Genomic DNA, 19,341 nt, shown 5'->3' with positions numbered 1-19,341 from the left:
CTTTTTTTTTTGTTTTTCCACACAAAATTAAAAGCTAGAAACGTAGTTATGCTCAATTAAAAAAAAGTTTTTTGAGTATTTTAGCGTTTTTTTGGAATCAAAAACTTCAAAATTTCAAAACTCTGAGAAACAAATTGAAAAATTTTTCTTTGTGATTTTTTTTTCGATTTCTGTAATATTTTCTCACAAATTATTTTCAAATTTGATTATCTTAATAGTTATCTCAAGTTTTAAATAACGATACTAATTTTTAAGACCACTAAATTTTTTTAAGACAATGGCAAGAAGATTCTGTTCTGCTTATTTAATCATACTATATTGGACTGACACAATTAGCTTCTGGTAACTTTGGGGACTGCTCAAATAGCTTAAAGTTGTAAAAATTTGACGCCTCGAAACCGGCTTTTTTCAAAAAAAAAGAAATCAAAATTTGCAGTTTGTAATACTTTTTAAGTAGGATTATGTTAAAACATTGAAAAGGGGCAGTTTCCATAACATTTTATATCAACTTTCTGTTTTTCGTTTCAGGTTTTGCAATCAATGCCGAAACGCTAAAGAAGATCATTTATATAAATTTATTGCTGCAGCCAATTCATTGAAACCCGAAACCATTTTGGAGGGTAAATTGCATTTTGAGGCGCTCTCTTCTCAAAAGTTTTATCGCACTGGACTTTAATTGATGCTAGTTGGTTTTTTTGACTTATTATGGTCCGTAGACATGAATCAATAGTAAGTGAGCAAATTTTAACTAAAATTGGATTGAAAGATATTTTTTTGCCAATTTATATTATTGAACGATTTCAATAAGCGATTATAATGTCCAATTGTGATCAAATTTTATGGATTTTCGGAAAGAATGTTTCTTAAATATACAGGTGTTTTTTAAAAATCATCTCATATTTTAAAAAATAATCATTTATATTAGATTTCCGATGAAATAAAAACCACTATAAAAGATTACAGATGGAAATATAAGACAAAAAAAAATGATTATAGAGTCAATGTTATCTAAGTTTTCAGACAAAAAAATCGAAAAATCAAAATATTGTGATACAATTGAATGTAATTCTTTAATTTTGGCACTGAAATTGATTTTTTTGCCAAGAGAATCCATTATATACAAAGTTTTTGGAAAACAGCCAACTCTCTTTTAAAATTCAATATAATCCATTACATTATCTTTTTAAGCCTCAAAACGTTTTGTTACTTTGCAAGTATTTTCCGAAAATTTATGCAAGAATGTCTGTGATATGTCTCTAATTAACCAAAATGAACAATAACACTTTTTCTACTTAAGAAACGTATTTTGGGGTAGAGACGGCAGATTACGGATATTTTAAGTTGACCAATTCTAATTTAGTTTTCTGAAGACACCTTTTGCGCCCAAAAAGTACATATTTCTGAGAAAGAAGAGGTTAACTAAACCTTGCAAAGGGCGAGAAGCTGAAAATTTTACTTCAATTAATTTTTTTGTTAATATTTTTCATTTTTTATCTAATGGCGGTTTAAAAAATTTTTCAAAAACAATAGTAACTTTTTGTAAAATTTTTTCTACAAAATTTTTCAGCTTTTTTTGAAAATCTGCATCAATCAAAAAAATTAACAAGAAAATCAAATGTTGAAAGTATAAAAACTTAATCGAAAGCAACAAATTTCAACAGCAAATGAATATAGTTTAAAACAAACAAGCAGGTTTTAAGAATAATTTTCCAAAAGGGATCACTGTTTGCGAATTATATTTTTTAGGTGATAAGAGTTTAAAAAAAAACATTTAATTTTCTTCCATTTTTTAGTACTCTACCAATATAGCAGATTTCTGTCTGAAAAAAAACAGCCTTTTTATAGTATCTTAATTGCAAATTTTTTCTTTCTTTTGATGTATCTGTTTTATTTGATTGTTTTTGTGCCATACTTTAGTTGTCATATTACTTCAATTGCTTAAATTGTTAAGGGTGTATACGCAGGTATAAATATGATTTTGATTAGACATTTTTACAATGGTAAATTCAATTCGAATTCGTTTAATCGATATATTGTGTTTTTTCTTCTATTGGTCAAAATCGTTTCGAAAAAAATTCGGGTCAATTTCGAAATAATTACCTTGTCAGTCTGATTGGAGTGTAAAGTGCTCGAAAAACTTAAGCGTTTGAATTGTTTCAATTTTCGTTGTTCTACGGAGACTTGTGATGTATCTCTACTTGTATGCCAGAATTAAGGGCTGTTTGTTTTGATCCTACGCTAAATACTCATGATGAATTCAAGTGTATTCTCTTGCCTACATTCTGTTACAGTTCGTGAGATTGGTTGTTCTGCTTGAGCAAAAAGTCTACGATATTGTTGAGATTAATTGACTTTTAATAATTCCTTTATGTGATTCAAGTATTTTTGCTACAATGCCAAAGTTGAAGGCACTTAGATATGTTCTGGAATGTCATGTTTGGTTCGATGAATCTTTCCGATATTTGTTCTGCATAAATTTTTTTTTGTATCAGTAACTTTTTTTGAGGGTTTAAAGTATAATCAAGTTTGTTTTCATTGTTTCACGATTTTATGCAACCAACGATAGCGTAGCTACAATATATAGGCTTATTTGCAAGCAAAATACCAGCAAGATGTGTTAAAAAAATTTTTATTGTCTTTGTTACTGGTGGTTTTCTTTTTTTCTCCGAATTATAGTTTGTGAAGTACATTTTTCTTGTGAGATAGCCAAATCCACTTTAATGTTCATATGCGCAAAATTTTCTTTTCCCAATCCATTGTTTACTAGTTTCTTCAGTTCGTTTCCCTCTTCTACAAATAATGTTGTCACGTTCGATGTTGAATAACTGTTGTTATGACGAAATAGACCATGCTTTAGTTACGACACGAAATTTTTTACATACATAATTTTTTTGAAAAAGTCGATCCGATGAAATTAATTTGTTTTCAAAAGAAAATTTTTTCTTTTTTTTTCAATTTACTTGGTTTTTGATCAGACTTACATTTTTTTCCTTCTGAATTTTAAATTTTGTTGTATAATGACTTTTGAAATAACATGCTGTACAGAGAGCGTCTTTGGCTGGGCAGACTGCTACTTGGACTTTCACAAACTTTTCGCCGCGTTTTATACCAGAATTTCCTCTATATCTACAGCTAACATGGGCTCTCTTTCTTAGTCTTTTTCTTCATTTTATTCGTCTGACGGGATTAAATTTCCCTAAAACGATCTTAGTTACACTAATCAAAGAGGTCAGGTAAAAAAATAATGTGCGATTCCATTGGAGCATCGTTGTCATATAATTTCCAGTTTGAGAGGTTAATCTTCAGACCAACTTTATTTAAGTCTTTCAGTGGAGTGGTTTGACTTGAAATTCGGTATCAGAGTATAAGAATTAGTAAATAATTCATGATTAGTAAGTTGAGTATAGATATTCTTGAAGATATAAACGCATGCTTTAAACCATGAAATATATGAACTATATAATAATCATGCTTCAATCGGGTTGCGCTTTGATTTTGTATCTGGTTTCGTTGGGTTTTCGTCCCCGGGTGAGGTGCTCTCGATTTATGTATCGACTTTCTGACCAAACTTTGGTATGTTTCGAGTTTCTTGACCCAACAAAAAAAGTGTTCGACTTTGTTCGAACCAGTTCAGATATGTTTCGACTTTCTCGACCGGCATTTTTAAACTTTTCTCTGTTCGATCCCGGATAGATATGTTTCGAGTTTTTCGGCCAAAAGTCGACAAGTTTTGACTTTCTCGAACGAAAATTTTTAAAAATTTGGTTTTTCGACCCCGCATAGATGTTTCGACTCTCTGGACCAAATTGGGTATGTTTCCACTTTCTCGACCGACAATTTTTAAAAATTGGAAAATTTGGTTAATCGACCCCGCACAGATACACACAATTTGAATTTCCTGACCAAAAATTGTTGTGTTTTGACTTTCTCGACCGACAATTTTTAAAAATTTGATTTTTTGAAGCCGCATAGATGTTTCGACTTTCTGGACCAAATTGGGTATGTTTCCACTTTCTCGACCAACAATTTTTAAAAATTTGAAAATTTGGTTAATGGACTCCGCATAGATTCATACAGTTTGACTTTCCCGACCAAAAATTGATGTGTTTCGACTTTCTGGACCAAAAATTTTTAAAAGTTTGGTTTTTCGACCCCGCATATATTTTTCGACTTTCTGGACCAAATTGGGTATGTTTCCTTTTTCTCGACCGAAAGATTTTACAAATTTGAAAATTTAGTTAATCGACCCCGCATAGATACATAAAATTTGACTTTCCCGACCAAAAATTGATGTGTTTTGACTTTCTCGTCCGACAATTTTTAGAAATTTGATTTCTGACGCCGCATAGATGTTTCGACTTTCTGGACCAAATTGGGTATGTTTCCACTTTCTCGACCGAAAATTTTTTAAAAAATTTGATTTTTTGACGCCGCATTGAAGTTTCGACTTTTTGGACCAAATTGGGTATGTTTCACTTTCTCGACTTTCTCGACCGACAATTTTTGAAAATCTGAAAATTTGTTTTTTTTCGGCCCCGCCTAGATACGTTTCGAATTTCTCAATACGTTTCGATATTTTCAGTTGAGTCTGTTATCATCTAATTTCTTGTTCTAAAACCTTTGATTTGTTTGATCGCTTTTCCAATCTGTATGGAGTGAATTTTGTTGCATGAGATTTAAAAAATCATCCAAAACAGCCTTACATAGGAAAAATTACAATTCGTAACAAATTTAATATACTTATCAAATTACTGCGCCGATTGAACAGTGCTGATTTAAATTATCCGTACAAAACGAATAAAAATTAAAACATCGAACGCGTTATTCTCGAAGTTTAATAAGACAAGCCAAAAATTTAGCAGAACATAAGTTGCTTAGAACTTCACCAGAAAAAAAAAAATTTTCCCCGCAATTCTTAACCAACTTTTTACCCAAAAATGGGTCAATTTGTTTTTTGAAAGTTAAACAAAAATTCTGGAACAACTTAAAAATTTGACGAGAAAGTTATATCAAAGGAAGTCTCAAAAACATAGAAAATTAAGGCTTTCAAAATTTTTTACTATAATTTGATGGACTCTGTGAGAAGCTACTTATGATTTAACTTTCTCATCAATTAGTTTGGCACTTTCAGCATAATTCTTGATTAAATTAAAAAAACCAAAAAGGCAAGTTTTTGGGATGAATTTTTGGTTTTGATTCGCGCAAAATTTAATGCTTTGTAATAATTCTGGTAAATTTTTTCCTTTTATCTAATCCTAGCCCAATTTAGAAAAAAAACGCTTAGGAAATTTTAAGCTTTGTTAGTTTTGTTTTGATAATTTGATTCAACACCGTAACAATTGAACTCGATTTTGTTTTGAATGAAGAATCAAAGGGATCCGCAAAAATAAAGATGGCAACGTTGCGTTTTCATTATGTCTCTCTAAAATGTTTCGCTCTCTGAAAGTTTTTTTCCAAAAATAGCGAATTTTTTGGACGTTGATGTAAGCGAATTGCCAATTTTCAGCACGGTTTATAAATTTTGCAAAAAATATTTTTAATCCAACCATTTAAAAAATGGGGAAGAATTTTGTATTCATGTTTTTTAATTTTTTTTTGTTTTTTTTTTGTTTTTCCACACAAAACTAAAAGCTAGAAACGTAGTTATGCTCAATTAAAAAAAAGTTTTTTGAGTATTAAGAAAATTTTTCTTTGTGATTTTTTTTTCGATTTCTGTAATATTTTCTCACAAATTATTTTCAAATTTGCTTATCTTAATATTTATCTCAAGTTTTAAATAACGATACTAATTTTTAAGACCACTAAATTTTTTTAAGACAATGGCAAGAAGATTCTGTGCTGCTTATTTAATCATACTATATTGGACTGACACAATTAGCTTCTGGTAACTTTGGGGACTGCTCAAATAGCTTAAAGTTGTAAAAATTTGACGCCTCGAAACCGGCTTTTTTCAAAAAAAAGAAATCAAAATTTGCAGTTTGTAATACTTTTTAAGTAGGATTATGTTAAAACATTGAAAAGGGGCAGTTTCCATAACATTTTATATCAACTTTCTGTTTTTCGTTTCAGGTTTTGCAATCAATGCCGAAACGCTAAAGAAGATCATTTATATAAATTTATTGCTGCAGCCAATTCATTGAAACCCAAAACCATTTTGGAGGGTAAATTGCATTTTGAGGCGCTCTCTTCTCAAAAGTTTTATCGCACTGGACTTTAATTGATGCTAGTTGGTTTTTTAGACTTATTATGGTCCGTAGAAATGAATCAATAGTAAGTGAGCAAATTTTAACTAACATTGGCTTGAAAGATATTTTTTTGCCAATTTATATTATTGAACGATTTCAATTAGCGATTATAATGTCCAATTGTGATCAAGTTTTATGGATTTTCGGAAAGAATGTTTCCTGAATAAACAGGTGTATTTTAAAAATGATCTCATATTTTAAAAAAATATTCATTTATATTAGATTTACGATGAAATAAAAACCACTATAAAAGATTACAGATGGAAATATAAGACAAAGAAAACGATTATACAGTCACTGTTATCTCAGTTTTCGGACAAAAAAATCAAAAAATCTAAGTATTGTGATACAATTGAATGTAATTCTTTAATTTTGGCACTGAAATTGATTTTTTTTGCCAAGAGAATCCATAATATACAAAGTTTTTGGAAAACAGCCAACTCTCTTTTAAAATTCAATATAATCCATTATATTATCTTTTTAAGCCTCAAAACGTTTTGTTACTTTGCAAGTAATTTCCAAAAATTTATGCAAGAATGTCTGTGATATGTCTCTAATTAACCAAAATAAACTATTTACACTTTTTCTACTTAAGAAACGGATTTTGGGGTAGAGACTAGCGGATTACGGATATTTTAAGTTGACCAATTCTAATTTAGTTTTCTGAAGACACCTTTGCCGCCCAAAAAGTACATATTTTTGAGAAAGAAGAGGTTAACTAAACCTTGCAAAAAGCGAGAAGCTGAAATTTTTACTTCAATTGATTTTTTTGTTAATATTTTTCGTTTTTTATCTAATGGCGGTTCAAAAAACTTTTCAAAAACAACAGTAACTTTTTGTAAAAATTTTTCTACAAAATTTTTCAGCTTTTTTTGAAAATCTGCAACAATCAGAGTTTTTCAAATCGCCGTGGATAAAAAATGAAAAATATTAACAAGAAAATCAAATTTTGAAGGTATAAAAACTTAATCGAAAGCAACAAATTTAAACAGCAAATGAATATAGTTTAAAATAAACAAGCAGGTTTTAAGAATAATTTTTGAAAAAGGATCACTGTTTGCGAATTATGTTTTTTGGGTGATAAGAATTTAGAAAAAAAACATTTAATTTTCTTCCATTTTTTCTAATACTCTACCAATATAGCAGATTTCTGGCTGAAAAAACAGCCTGCACTTTTGTATAGTATCTTAATTGCAATTTTTTTTCTACTGATATCTGTTTTATTTGATTGTTCTTTTTGTGCCATATTTTAGTTGTCTTATTACTTCAATTGTTTATCTTCAGGATGTATACGCAACTATAAATATGATTTTGATCAGACATTTTTACTATGGTAAAGTCAATTCGAATTCGTTTAATCGACATACTGTGTTTTTTCTTCTATTGGTCAAAATCTTTTTGAAAAAAATTCGGGTCAATTTCGAAATAATTACCTTGTAAGTCTAATTGGAGTGTAAAGTGCTCAAAAAACTTAAGCGTTTGAATTGTTCCAGTTTTCGTTGTTCTACGGAGACTTGTGATGTATCTCTACTTGTATGCCAGAAGTAAGGGCTGTTTGTTTTGATCCTACGCTAAATACTCATGATGAATTCAAGTGTATTCTCTTGCCTACATTATGTTACATTTCTTGAGATTCGTTGTTCTGCTTGAGCAAATAGTCTACGATATTGTTGAGATTAAATGACTTTTAATAATTCCTTTGTGTGATTCAAGTAATTTTGCTACAATGCCAAAGTTGAACGCACTTAGATATGTTGTTCTGCATAAATTTTTTTGTATCAGTAACTTTTTTTGAGGGTTTAAAGTATAATCAAGTTTGTTTTCATTGTTTCACGATTTTCTGCAACCAACGATAGCGTAGCTACAGTATATAGGCCTATTTGCAAGCAAAATACCTGCAAGAAGTGTTCGAAAATTTTTTTATTGTCTTTGTTACTGGTGGTTTTTTTTTATTTTCCGATTTATAGTTTGTGAAGTACATTTTTCTTGTGAGCTATTCAAATCCACTTTAATGTTCATATGCGCAAAATTTTCTTTTCCCAATCCATTGTTTAGCAGTTTCTTTAGTTGTTTTCCCTCTTCTACAAATAATGTTGTCATGTTCGATGTTGAATAACTGTTGTTATGACAATTATGACCATGCTTTAGTTACGACACGAAGCTTTTTACATACATGGTTTTTTAGAAAAAGTCGATCCGATGAAATTAGTTTTTTTTTCAAAAAAAAAAATTTTTCAAAAAAAAATTTCAATTTACTTGGTTTTTGATCAGACTTACATTTTTTTCCTTCTGAATTTTAAATTTTGTTGTATAATGACTTTCGAAATAACATGCTGTACAGAGAGCGTATTTGGCTGGGCAGACTGCTACTTGGACTTTCACAAACTTTTCGCCGCGTTTTATACCAGAATTTCCTCTATATCTACAGCTAATATGGGCTCTCTTTTGTGGCTCTCTTGATGGCTATTTATGGTTATTGTTATGGCTGCATCATAGAAACTGTAGAAATTTCAGAAATTGTATATTTTAGCAAAACATTGAAATATCGTTGACTTGGGTTGTTTCAATCTAGGCGCGATCGACAATCGAAAGATGAAAAAATCTATCGTGCTATAGAAAAACCTATAGAAGTGAGTCTGGCTAAATACAAAATCTGACACGCTGTCAGCTGAATCTATTCTGACAGCTGAATAGATTCACGCAACTCCTTATTCCATCAAAATTTCTTAGTCTTTTTCTTCATTTTATTAGTCTGACGGGATTAAATTTCCCTAAAACGATCTTAGTTACACTAATCAAAGAGGTCAGGTAAAAAGTGAATGTGCGATTCCATTGGAGCATCGTTGTCATATAATTTCCAGTTTGGGAGGTTAATCTTTAGACCAACTTTATTTAAGTCTTTCAGTGGAGTGGTTTGACTTGAAATTCGGTATCAGAGTATAAGAATTAGTAAATAATTCATGATTAGTAAGTTGAGTATAGATATTCTTGAAGATTTAAATGCATGCTTTAAACCATGAAAGCTATGAACTGTATAATAATGTTGCTTGATCGGGTTGCGCTTTGATTTTGTATCTGGTTTCGTTGGGTTTTCGTCCCCGGGTTGAGGTGCTCTCGATTTATGTCCCGACTTTCTGACCAAACTTTGGTATGTTTCGAGTTTCTTGACCCAACAATAAAAGTGTTCGACTTTGTTCGAACCAGTTCAGATATGTTTCGACTTTCTCGACCGGCATTTTCAAACTTTTCTCTGTTCGATCCCGGATAGATATGTTTCGAATTTCTCGGCCAAAAGTCGATAGGTTTCGACTTTCTCGACCGAAAATTTTTAGAAATTTGGTTTTTCGACCCCGCATAGATGTTTCGACTTTCTGGACCAAATTGGGTATGTTTCCACTTTCTCGACCGACAATTTTTAAAAATTGGAAAATTTGGTTAATCGACCCCGCACAGACACATACAATTCGACTTTCCCGACCAAAAATTGATGTGTTTCGACTTTCTCGACCGACAATTTTTAAAAATTTGATTTTTTGAAGCCGCATAGATGTTTCGACTTTCTGGACCAAACTGGGTATGTTTCCACTTTCTCGACCAAATTTTTCAAAAATTTGAAAATTTGGTTAATTGACCCCGCATAGATACATACAATTTGACTTTCCCGACCAAAAATTGATGTGTTTCGACTTTCTCGACCGACAATTTTTAAAAATTTGATTTTTTGACGCCGCATAGATGTTTCGACTTTCTGGACCAAACTGGGTATGTTTCCACTTTCTCGACTTTTTCGACCGACAATTTTTGAAAATCTGAAATTTTGTTTTTTTTCGGCCCCGCATAGATACGTTTCGAATTTCTCAATACGTTTCGATATTTTCAGTTGAGTCTGTTATCATCTAATTTTTTTTCTTTGCTTCGACTGTGCTCCACCTATTTTTCGATTGTGCTCGGCCTATGTTTCGACTGTGCTCGACTTATTTCTCGACTGTGCTCGACATACGTTTCGACTGTGCTCAACCTATGTTTCGACTGTGCTCAACCTATGTTAAGACTTTCTAGATCAAAATTGGGTATGTTTCGATCGTGCTCAATCTATGTTTCGACTGTGCTTGCCCTATGTTTTGATTTTTCGTTCAAAATGGGTATGTTTTGACTTTTTTCGACCTATGTTTTGACTTTCTCGACCAAAATTGGGTATGTTTTGACTTTCTCTACCTATTTTTTGAACTTTATGACCAAAATTGAGTTTGTTTTCACTTTTTGCTTGACTATAAATTGCTTCTCGACGCGGAATTCAGTGGCAAAACTGCATTTGCTCAATTTTCAAAGTCGAAAAAGAAGTCGAGCAACTCGTCTCGGGTCCTATAGTAAACATTTACGGTAGAACTCGCGTTCAATCTCGACGCTGATCATTCCAATTTTTGGTGAACTTATGGCAAAAATTTGAAAAAAATTACATCATCATATCCCAAACAGAAGGATTTTTTCTGGAATATTCTTTCATGATAACGTTTTCGATAACGAAGTAATGAAAAACTTTCTTGTTCTAAAACCTTTGATTTGTTTGATCGCTTTTCCAATCTGTATGGAATAGTTTTTTTTGCATGAGATTTAGAAAATCATCCAAAACAGCCTTACATAGGAAAAATTACAATTCGTAACAACTTTAATATACTTGTCAAATTACTGCGCCGATTGAACAGTGCTGATTTAAATTATCCGTACAAAACGAATAAAAACTAAAACATCGAACGCGTTGCTCTCAAAGTTTAATAGGACAAGACAAAAAGTGAGCAGAACATAAGTTGCTTAGAACTTCACCAGAAAAAAAAGAACATTTTCCCCGAAATTCTTACCCAAATTTTTACCCAAAAATAGGCCTATTTGTCTTTTAATAATTAAAAAAAAATCTGAAACAATTAAAAAAATGATGAGAAAGTTATATCCAAGGAAGTCTCAAAAATATAGAAAGTTAAGGCTTTCAAATTTTTTTTACTATAATTTGTTGGTTTGTGCGAGAAGCTACTTATGATTTAACTTTCTCATCAGCTAGTTTGGCACTTTCAGCATAATTCTTAATTAAATTAAAAAAGCCAAAATGGCATATTTTTTGGATAAATTTTTGGTTTCGATTCGTGCAAAATTTAATGCTTTGTAATAATTCTGGTAACTTTTCTCCTTTTATCTAATCTTAACCCAATTTATTAAAAAAATGCTTAGGAGTTTTTAAGCTTTGTTCATTTTGTTTTGATAATTTGATTCAAGACTGTAGCATCTGAAATTAAGTACCTCGGTTTTGTTTTGAATGACGAATCAAAGGAATCCGCAAAAATATTGATGGCAACGTTGCGCTTTCATTATGTCTCTCTAAAATGTTTCACTCTCTAAAAGTTTTTATTTTCCAAAAATAGCTATTTTAGTTGGACGTTAATGTAAGCGTATTGCCAATTTTCAGCAAGGTTTATAAATTTTGCCAAAAATATTTTTGTTCCAACCATTTGAAAAAATGGGGAAGAACTTTGTATTCATGTTTTTTTCTTTTTTCTTTGTTTTTCCACACAAAATTAAAAGGTAGAAACGTAGTTATGCCCAATTAAAAAAAGGTTTTTTGAGTATTTTAGCGTTTTTTTGGAATCAAAAACTTCAAAATTTCAAAAAACTGAGAATCAAATTGAAAAATTTTTCTTTGTGATTTTTTTTTCGTTTCTGTAATATTTTCTCACAAATTATTTTCAAATTTGCTTATCTTAATAGTTATCTCAAGTTTTAAAAAATTCTTAAGACAATGGCAAGAAGATTAAAATTGGATTGAAAGATAATTTTTTGCCAATTTATATCATTGAACGATTTCAATAAGCGATTATAATGTCCAATTAGGATAAAATTTTATGGATTTTCGGAAAGAATGTTTCTTAAATATACAGGTGCATTTTAAAAATCATCTCATATTTTAAAAAATAATCATTTATATTAGATTTCCGATGAAATAAAAACCACTATAAAAGATTACAGATGGAAATATAAGACAAAGAAAACGATTATACAGTCAATGTTATCTAAGTTTTCAGACAAAAAAATCAAAAAATCAAAATATTGTGATACAATTGAATGTAATTCTTTAATTTTGGCACTGAAATTGATTTTTTTTTTGCCAAGAGAATCCATTATATACAAAGTTTTTGGAAAACAGCCAACTCTCTTTTAAAATTCAATATAATTCATGATATTATCTTTTTAAGCCTCAAAACGTTTTGTTACTTTGCAAGTATTTTCCAAAAATTTATGCAAGAATTTCTGTGATATGTCTCTAATTAACCAAAATGAACTATATACAATTTTTCTACTTAAGAAACGGATTTTGGGGTGGACGCTAGCGGATTACGGATATTTTAAGTTGACCAATTCTGATTTAGTTTTCTGAATACACATTTGGCGCCCAAAAAGTACACATTTTTGAGAAAGAAGAGGTTAACTAAACCTTGCAAAAAGCGAGAAGCTGAAAATTTTTTTTCAATTGGTTTTTTTGTTAATAATTTTCATTTTTTATCATGGAGATTTAAACAACTTTTCAAAAACAACAGTAACTTTTGTAAAATTTTTTCTACAAAATTTTTCTGCTTTTTTGAAAGTCTGCATCGATCAAATTTTTTCAAATCGCCGTGGATAAAAAATGAAAAATATTAACAAGAAAATCAAATGTAGAAAGTATAAAAACGTAATCGAAAGCAACTCATTTCAACAGCAAATGAAAATAGTTTAAAACAAACAGGCAGGTTTTAAGAATGATTTTCCAAAAAATCCAATTCAATGATTATAATTCATTAAAATTGTTATAGTCACAAAAGAGAAAGGGATAAAATTATAATTCATTTATAATGTTTTATAATCCATTTATAAGGGATTATACTTTTTTGGAATCTTACACAGAACTGTTTTAAAATAAAAATCGGTTTTTATCCATGGGTGCTCGGTGCGGGTGTGTCACTGAGGTTTTTCTAGAGCGTAAATTTCTGCTCAAAATTTGAAGCTAAATTAATAATTACACAAACTTGAAAAAATATATAGCTAGAAAATTTTTCTTGTTTCAAAAATTGTTATATAGTCTAAAAAGTAAAATAAAAGTAAAATTTTATATATCAAAGAAAAAAAAATGAATTAATTTATAAAATTGTAGCCCGGACAAAATTTTTTTGAAATTTCGGTGGATCAATTTAACGTTTACATCACCCCCCCCCCTCCCCCCCCCCCTTCTCCGTCATTTTGAGACCAAGATAATATTTTCCACATCAGCATTTAATTCAGAGTAAGTTTGCTAAGCTGCGTAAAATGCTCAATTCTGATTGGCTGAAAATTCTCACTTAGAACCAAGTTAACATCCTCCCCCTCCCCCTTGGTTTGCGGGGGAGGATGTTAACTCGGTCCATTTGTTAATGCATACTAATAAAGAGATTCATTTTGAATTGCAAGGTTAGTGCGTTTCATACTATTATCATTTTCGGAAGTTTTATGCTAGATAAAACTATTTAAATTGAGCATGAATTACAGTCAGCGATAACTTGCGCACGTTTTTCTTAAGTCGGACAAAAGAATGATGAATTCTCCCAAAGCATTTGCTCTGATATTGAACTTTTGCAAGGTATTTGTTGCCATAATGAGTCAAGAGACAATTTGTAGCATTTTCGGAGGGCAAAATTTCATTTAAGAACACCTTAAAAATGATAGATTGATGATCAATTAATTCAAGTGAAACTGATTTGGAATGATACTGGAGCTTTTTGTAACTGCATTAAGACCTGATATAATTTCCAATGAATTGTTATAACTACACCAGCAGATAAAATTCGCGTTTGTTTTGGAGAGGTAGAGGGAGAGGAAGCTTTTTTTACTTGCGCATGCAAACCTTGGTGACCCAAAGGGTCCCCTATTGGTAATATTTTACAACATCCATTTTTTATTATTAACTCAAAAACTTTCAAATTTGGCGCCATATTCACTAACGGGAAGCGCAAATTTTAGTACAAAACAATTTAAAAAAGACCCAAAACAGAAAGTTTTGGCGAAACAAAGTCTTTATGAAGTTTCAAAGTTTCGAGAGTGCTCGGAACAACAAATTGGCCAACCAAAAAAAGGTTGACAGAACCCCCTCCCTTCGAGAAAGTCCTGGATTTACACCTGTCATATACCTGTTATTTAAATTACATTTGAAAAATGAAATTAACTGCCCACATGAATAATAAGTGCTTTATTTTTTCTGTTAGTTTATAAATTAGAATTCTAGTTTGAGTGACAAAAAAAACTTATTTGCATTTCTTCCTTTTTAATCGAATTTTAAGCAAATTTTCAACCACTTCTTTTTAAGCTAGGAAGTTGTTCTGATTACGCATACATCAATCGTTTAAAGTCAGTTGTCAAAACAAAGCAAAACGAGCATTTTTCTCGGTTCGTATCAATCATTTATTGAGAGCCACGTTTTTCTTTTTGATTGAAAAATAATTTTCAATTTGGTTGGTAAGTGTAAATTTAAAATGGTATTTTGTTTGAATTTTAAGCAAATGAAAGAAATTTTGCTGATATAAGATTGTCTGAGCAATTCAAACGTGTGGTATTTCTAATCTTTTTAAAAACAAACTACAAGCCTCGTTTTTATCGCAAAAAAAGAAGAGAATTTTCCAATTGAGAAAAAAGGAGAAAAAAAATTAAATTCAGAACCGAATATTGATTATATTTTTGCTGCTATTTTGTTACATTTGGTGTTCAGATTTTCACAGCGAACGTTTTTTCTTTCAATTAGCTGCGGCGCCATTTTATCAGCAAAAAGCTTCAGGCTACAAACAAAACCGCTTTTTAAAATTCGTCTCAAGTCGACTTAAAGCTTCTATAATTGCGCACTCGTTCACTGAAATATCTGCTCGCTTTTTTATCCGCTTTTTTATGGCGCGTTTCAACCATTTTAGAAGAGTAACTTTTTCAACCGTATCCAATTAGAAAACCGTTTCTTTTTTTAAATTCCTCTTGTATTTTTGCTCGCCTCTTTATTTAGCAGCTTACCATCCTAAGTCGACTTACAATTGTAAATTTTTTGAATCAAATCTGCATACGTCACAGAACACCGTTACTAATTAATGTTTACCTGAATCGGTGCATATTTTAGCTACAAAGTTCAATAGTTGACATTTTGGGAAACTTCCGGAATTGAGTTCAAAATTACGTATTCATATTCATTCAAAAAACATTTGTAATTTCAAGTTAAGCTTCCGCAAAATCAGATTGAATTTTATCTCAGATTTCTGATTTGTGATTTGTATACGTTTTGTTTTTGACCTGTTTGACTAGATCTTTTTATTGCTGAATTTGACTATTATCTTTTTAATTGTGAAATTCGCCTAATTTTTTTATATAATCAAACTTGGCTAAAATTTTTTTTTCTATAGTCGAACGTGATTTTAGTTATTGTTTTGGTGGTTCCGTGTTTAATGTAAGAGTGTTGGACCAGACAGGAGAGCGCTTGACTAATTCATTATTTCCTGGTTGCTTCCTATTTAGGAAACCGAATTCGCATCATCACAGGGGGGGTCGAATTCAGAGGGGGGATATTCACAGAACACTGTAGAGACTGGACGCTTGTTTTAGCCTCCTCGCCAATTCAGACACTTGTGACATCATTTTCTTCATGCGTCTTTTCTTATTTTACTTCTTCTGTGTTGAACTTCAAACTTGATTCGTTTTGGGAATTGAATCGCTGCTTTTTTGTTCCGACTTTTTTCTCTTTTATTGCCTCCATATTCTACGCTTGGCCGCCACTTAGAATAAATTTATACTGTTTCTCTCGCCATCTCTTATCATCATTGTAATAAGAAGACAACTCTTACCATTTCTGGATTACTGGACGCTTCGTTTCCTTCTATTTTTTTGTTACTATTTTCCACGATTTGATCTCCCAATTACCTTACTTTTCGCTATTGTTTTAAAACAAAAGTTGACAAACCTCAAGAATACTTGAAAAAATAGTAAATAACACCGCATTTCATTGCCATTATTTTGAGTCATATTTCAATTACCCGGGCGCAAAACTAATATTTATTTAATGACCTTGGATAAAAACTATTACTAAAATTAGGAGTCAATAAAAACAGAGAAAATTGAATAAAAGTGCTATTTCTGGCCAAATTGAGACCATATTACCAAATTGGAATTGTTGAGGGCGTGTAAGAAAACTTGTTAAAGGAAAATTGAAAAAAGAGCTGAAATTTAATAAAAGGAAGTTCAAAAACGAAGAATTTCTCCTATATCAATTTTCAATTTTTTTATGCCGTCTTTTTAAATCAATCACTCCTTTCACGTTTCCCCTGATTTCGTATTATATTTAACCATTGGCCAAGTTTTTTTATGTTTAAACGTCCTTATCTTATTTTTAAAACGTCTGCTAAAAATCCGCCGCGCCTGAAAAAGACGACAGAATAATTCAGCTGATATAGAGTTGACAGTTTACTGAATAAAGGCTTCCTCTTTTTAGCTCAGCTAGCTGCCTCTTTGAGACAAAAAACGACATTGAAAGAATTTAAAGAAGTAGCGTTGATAACAACGGAATTTTCAACCGCCAGTACTTCAGATTTCAATCCGATTCGAATCCCGCGCCCGCTGCCCGTTTTATCAAAGAGACCAAGCAACCAATCTTCTTCTTTTTCATAGAGAATATAATTTTCTCACTACCCTTTTGGCTGCCTTGATTTGTAGTGCCACTATACTTTATACTACTATACCACCTTTGCCCAATAATATACTACTTGTGTGCCTACATATAGACGTACCCTACCCAATAAAAGCCAGCCTACTTTATTGTGTGCAGTTGTAGCTTTCAAAAGGGCAGGCTATTCCCCACCAAATCTGATTTAGCCCAATGTGAAGGGGAAAAGATCGGTCATTTAGACATACGGAATTTACTTGTCTCGTATATGCTCTACCTGCTTTATACCCTCTTCTGTACGGAATAGCACTTCATAAACCTACTTCTTTGCTTCCATGCCTATACGCTTGTAGTTGCCCAAAGTCCATGCCAATTTGGGCTAAGATTCGAATCAAGTTATTCCGCTGCCATACACACAGACATACACACTCAATACTCATACAGCAGTACATTAGCCTACTTTACATACACATTAATATGTGAATATGTGGAATTACTGTCGTGACTAAACTATTCTCTTGTGTTTTTTTTTCAGCTGTCGTATGCTTATTGGTATGCTAGTGTCTTTGTAAAACTGTTACCTTTCTTGAGCGTATATTGAGAGTATTACATTATATACTAATACCATTTTGGAAAAGACTTGCCGCACAATTTATACCGACTAACTGTCACGGACGGGCATTCGCGGCTAATCTCACCCCAATCCCAAACCACACCGCAATACAAGTATAGCACTGAACTGCTATCCGATATTAATGTAAGGATACAAATCCCTGAGAATAATTGAGCCGCCGCTAAACAATTCCCAAAACAAGAGCACTGCAGAAAAAAAGGGGGCTGCGTATTCCTCTATAGACCAACGCAAGCGTGTTAGGATTTAACAGTGAAATTGTAAATTGCGAGTTCTGACGTTTCAGGATTTAGATTCTAGTTGCGGACTTAACTAACCAGGAAAAGTTTTACAGCAGGATTTCAGTAGCCCCGGGACAACTGGGTAATTCGAATGAACAAGCTACAACCAAGGCGCAACCCAACTTGAAGCTATACGCAGCTATGTTGTAGTTCTAATGCTGTGCTCCATTACCGCCATTAGCGATTCTACCAAATCAATCCCTAGTTTATTTTACAACAAATGGATAAATTAAAACCTCAAGTTACTACAGGTACTAGTATAACACCACCAAAAGGCATATCTTGTCATTAATTAGTTATAACCATATTCACCCCCACTCGATTGCCCTCAAAAATTTGAGGTTTCAAATTAGAATTACTATCTAAACGTGGTTTATTAGGCCGAATAACTTACTGAGTGCAGGAAAAACAAGTAACGAATTACTTAAAATTACCTGAATTTTCTGGGAAAAATAGCTTAAAAATCGATTGAAATGAATCATCAGGGAAAATCTCAGCATACCCCATGTACCAAAAGTTCCTCGGGTGACTCGCAACGGACTCAATCGCCCTCGCGACACCATCACCACGCCAAAGCTGGAAACACCCGCAGCACTGACCGCGCTTCGCTAGGCGCCGCGACCACACACTCGGACCAAACCGCCGTCACAAACCCATCCGACCTTTGCCCGAAGGCAGTTACGCAACTATGCAACATTGTTTACCGCACAAAACCTGTTCAGTTTTGCCTCCTATCAGAAAACGCCCTGGCGGAAGAGCCCACGAGGCTGCAGCAGGTCCGCTGGTACTTTTTATGTCCCCCTCACAGTCATTTCGGCTGGGTGCTTACTCGGATTCTCGGTCTCTGTATTGCGTGGGCGGCGCTTTGGGGCATCGTCGGCAAAGAGCAAGCCTACTTCGGGGGAAACATGTTTTCAATATTCCTTCTTTACGTCGCCAGTAGGATTACAGGGTTTTTTATGGGTCTTCTTGGCCTTCCCCCATTACTGGGTATGCTACTCGCTGGGATTCTTCTGAATAATGTCACTTTACCCTTCGCTTCCACGCCACTTGCCGACGACATAGATCGCGATTACCGAGTAGCCCTTCGGGATTTCTCGTTTATCACTATTCTAATCCGAGCCGGCCTCAGTCTGAATCCGAAGGGACTTATGTTGATGAAGAGTGTCGTGATCAGACTGGCACTATGTCCAGGTGTGCTTGCCGAGGGTCCTATGATTGCCCTACTGGCCTATATGTTGTTCGGCATGCCTTTCAACTGGGCTTTCATGCTCGGATTCATTCTGGCAGCTGTCAGTCCAGCTGTGGTCGTGCCCAGTCTGCTTAAACTGCAGAACAAGGGCTTCGGAGTCGAACAAGGTCAGTATAATAAAAAACAGTTTTAGAAAAAACGCTCAGCTTGTCTATTTTTTTCTCATAATAATTTACCAATCGAGCCACCTATAATTTTTTCGAAAAATTTGTTCGGAGTTAATAAGTTTTATTTTGTGTACTCGATCC

The 19,341-nt window shown here is 32.5% G+C and overlaps 3 protein-coding genes across 7 annotated transcripts in view; 2 read left to right on the top strand and 1 right to left on the bottom strand.

Annotated features, from left to right (window-relative positions):
* The window catches only part of LOC134854725 (sodium/hydrogen exchanger 9B2-like), a 45,034-nt gene extending 25,808 nt beyond the window's left edge, over positions 1 to 19,226 (top strand). Inside the window, exon 2 of the mRNA XM_063871081.1 lies at positions 15,789 to 19,226. Within this exon, the coding sequence (XP_063727151.1) occupies positions 18,315 to 19,226 (912 nt within the window). The 5' untranslated portion in view covers positions 15,789 to 18,314. The remainder of the gene's footprint in view (positions 1 to 15,788) is intronic.
* Positions 1 to 19,341, top strand: part of LOC134854909 (dynein intermediate chain 2, ciliary-like) — a 512,182-nt gene that overhangs the window by 61,768 nt on the left and 431,073 nt on the right. The gene's annotated exons all lie outside the window — the stretch shown is intronic.
* Positions 1 to 19,341, bottom strand: part of LOC134854908 (protein arginine N-methyltransferase 5-like) — a 568,964-nt gene that overhangs the window by 221,783 nt on the left and 327,840 nt on the right. The window lies entirely within an intron of this gene.

The sequence above is a fragment of the Symsagittifera roscoffensis genome, chromosome 9 (assembly GCF_963678635.1).
Source record: "Symsagittifera roscoffensis chromosome 9, txSymRosc1.1, whole genome shotgun sequence".
NCBI classification, from domain to species: Eukaryota; Metazoa; Xenacoelomorpha; order Acoela; family Convolutidae; genus Symsagittifera; species Symsagittifera roscoffensis.
Note: the sequence above shows the minus strand (reverse complement) of the source record. Positions and strands in the feature narration are given on the sequence as shown.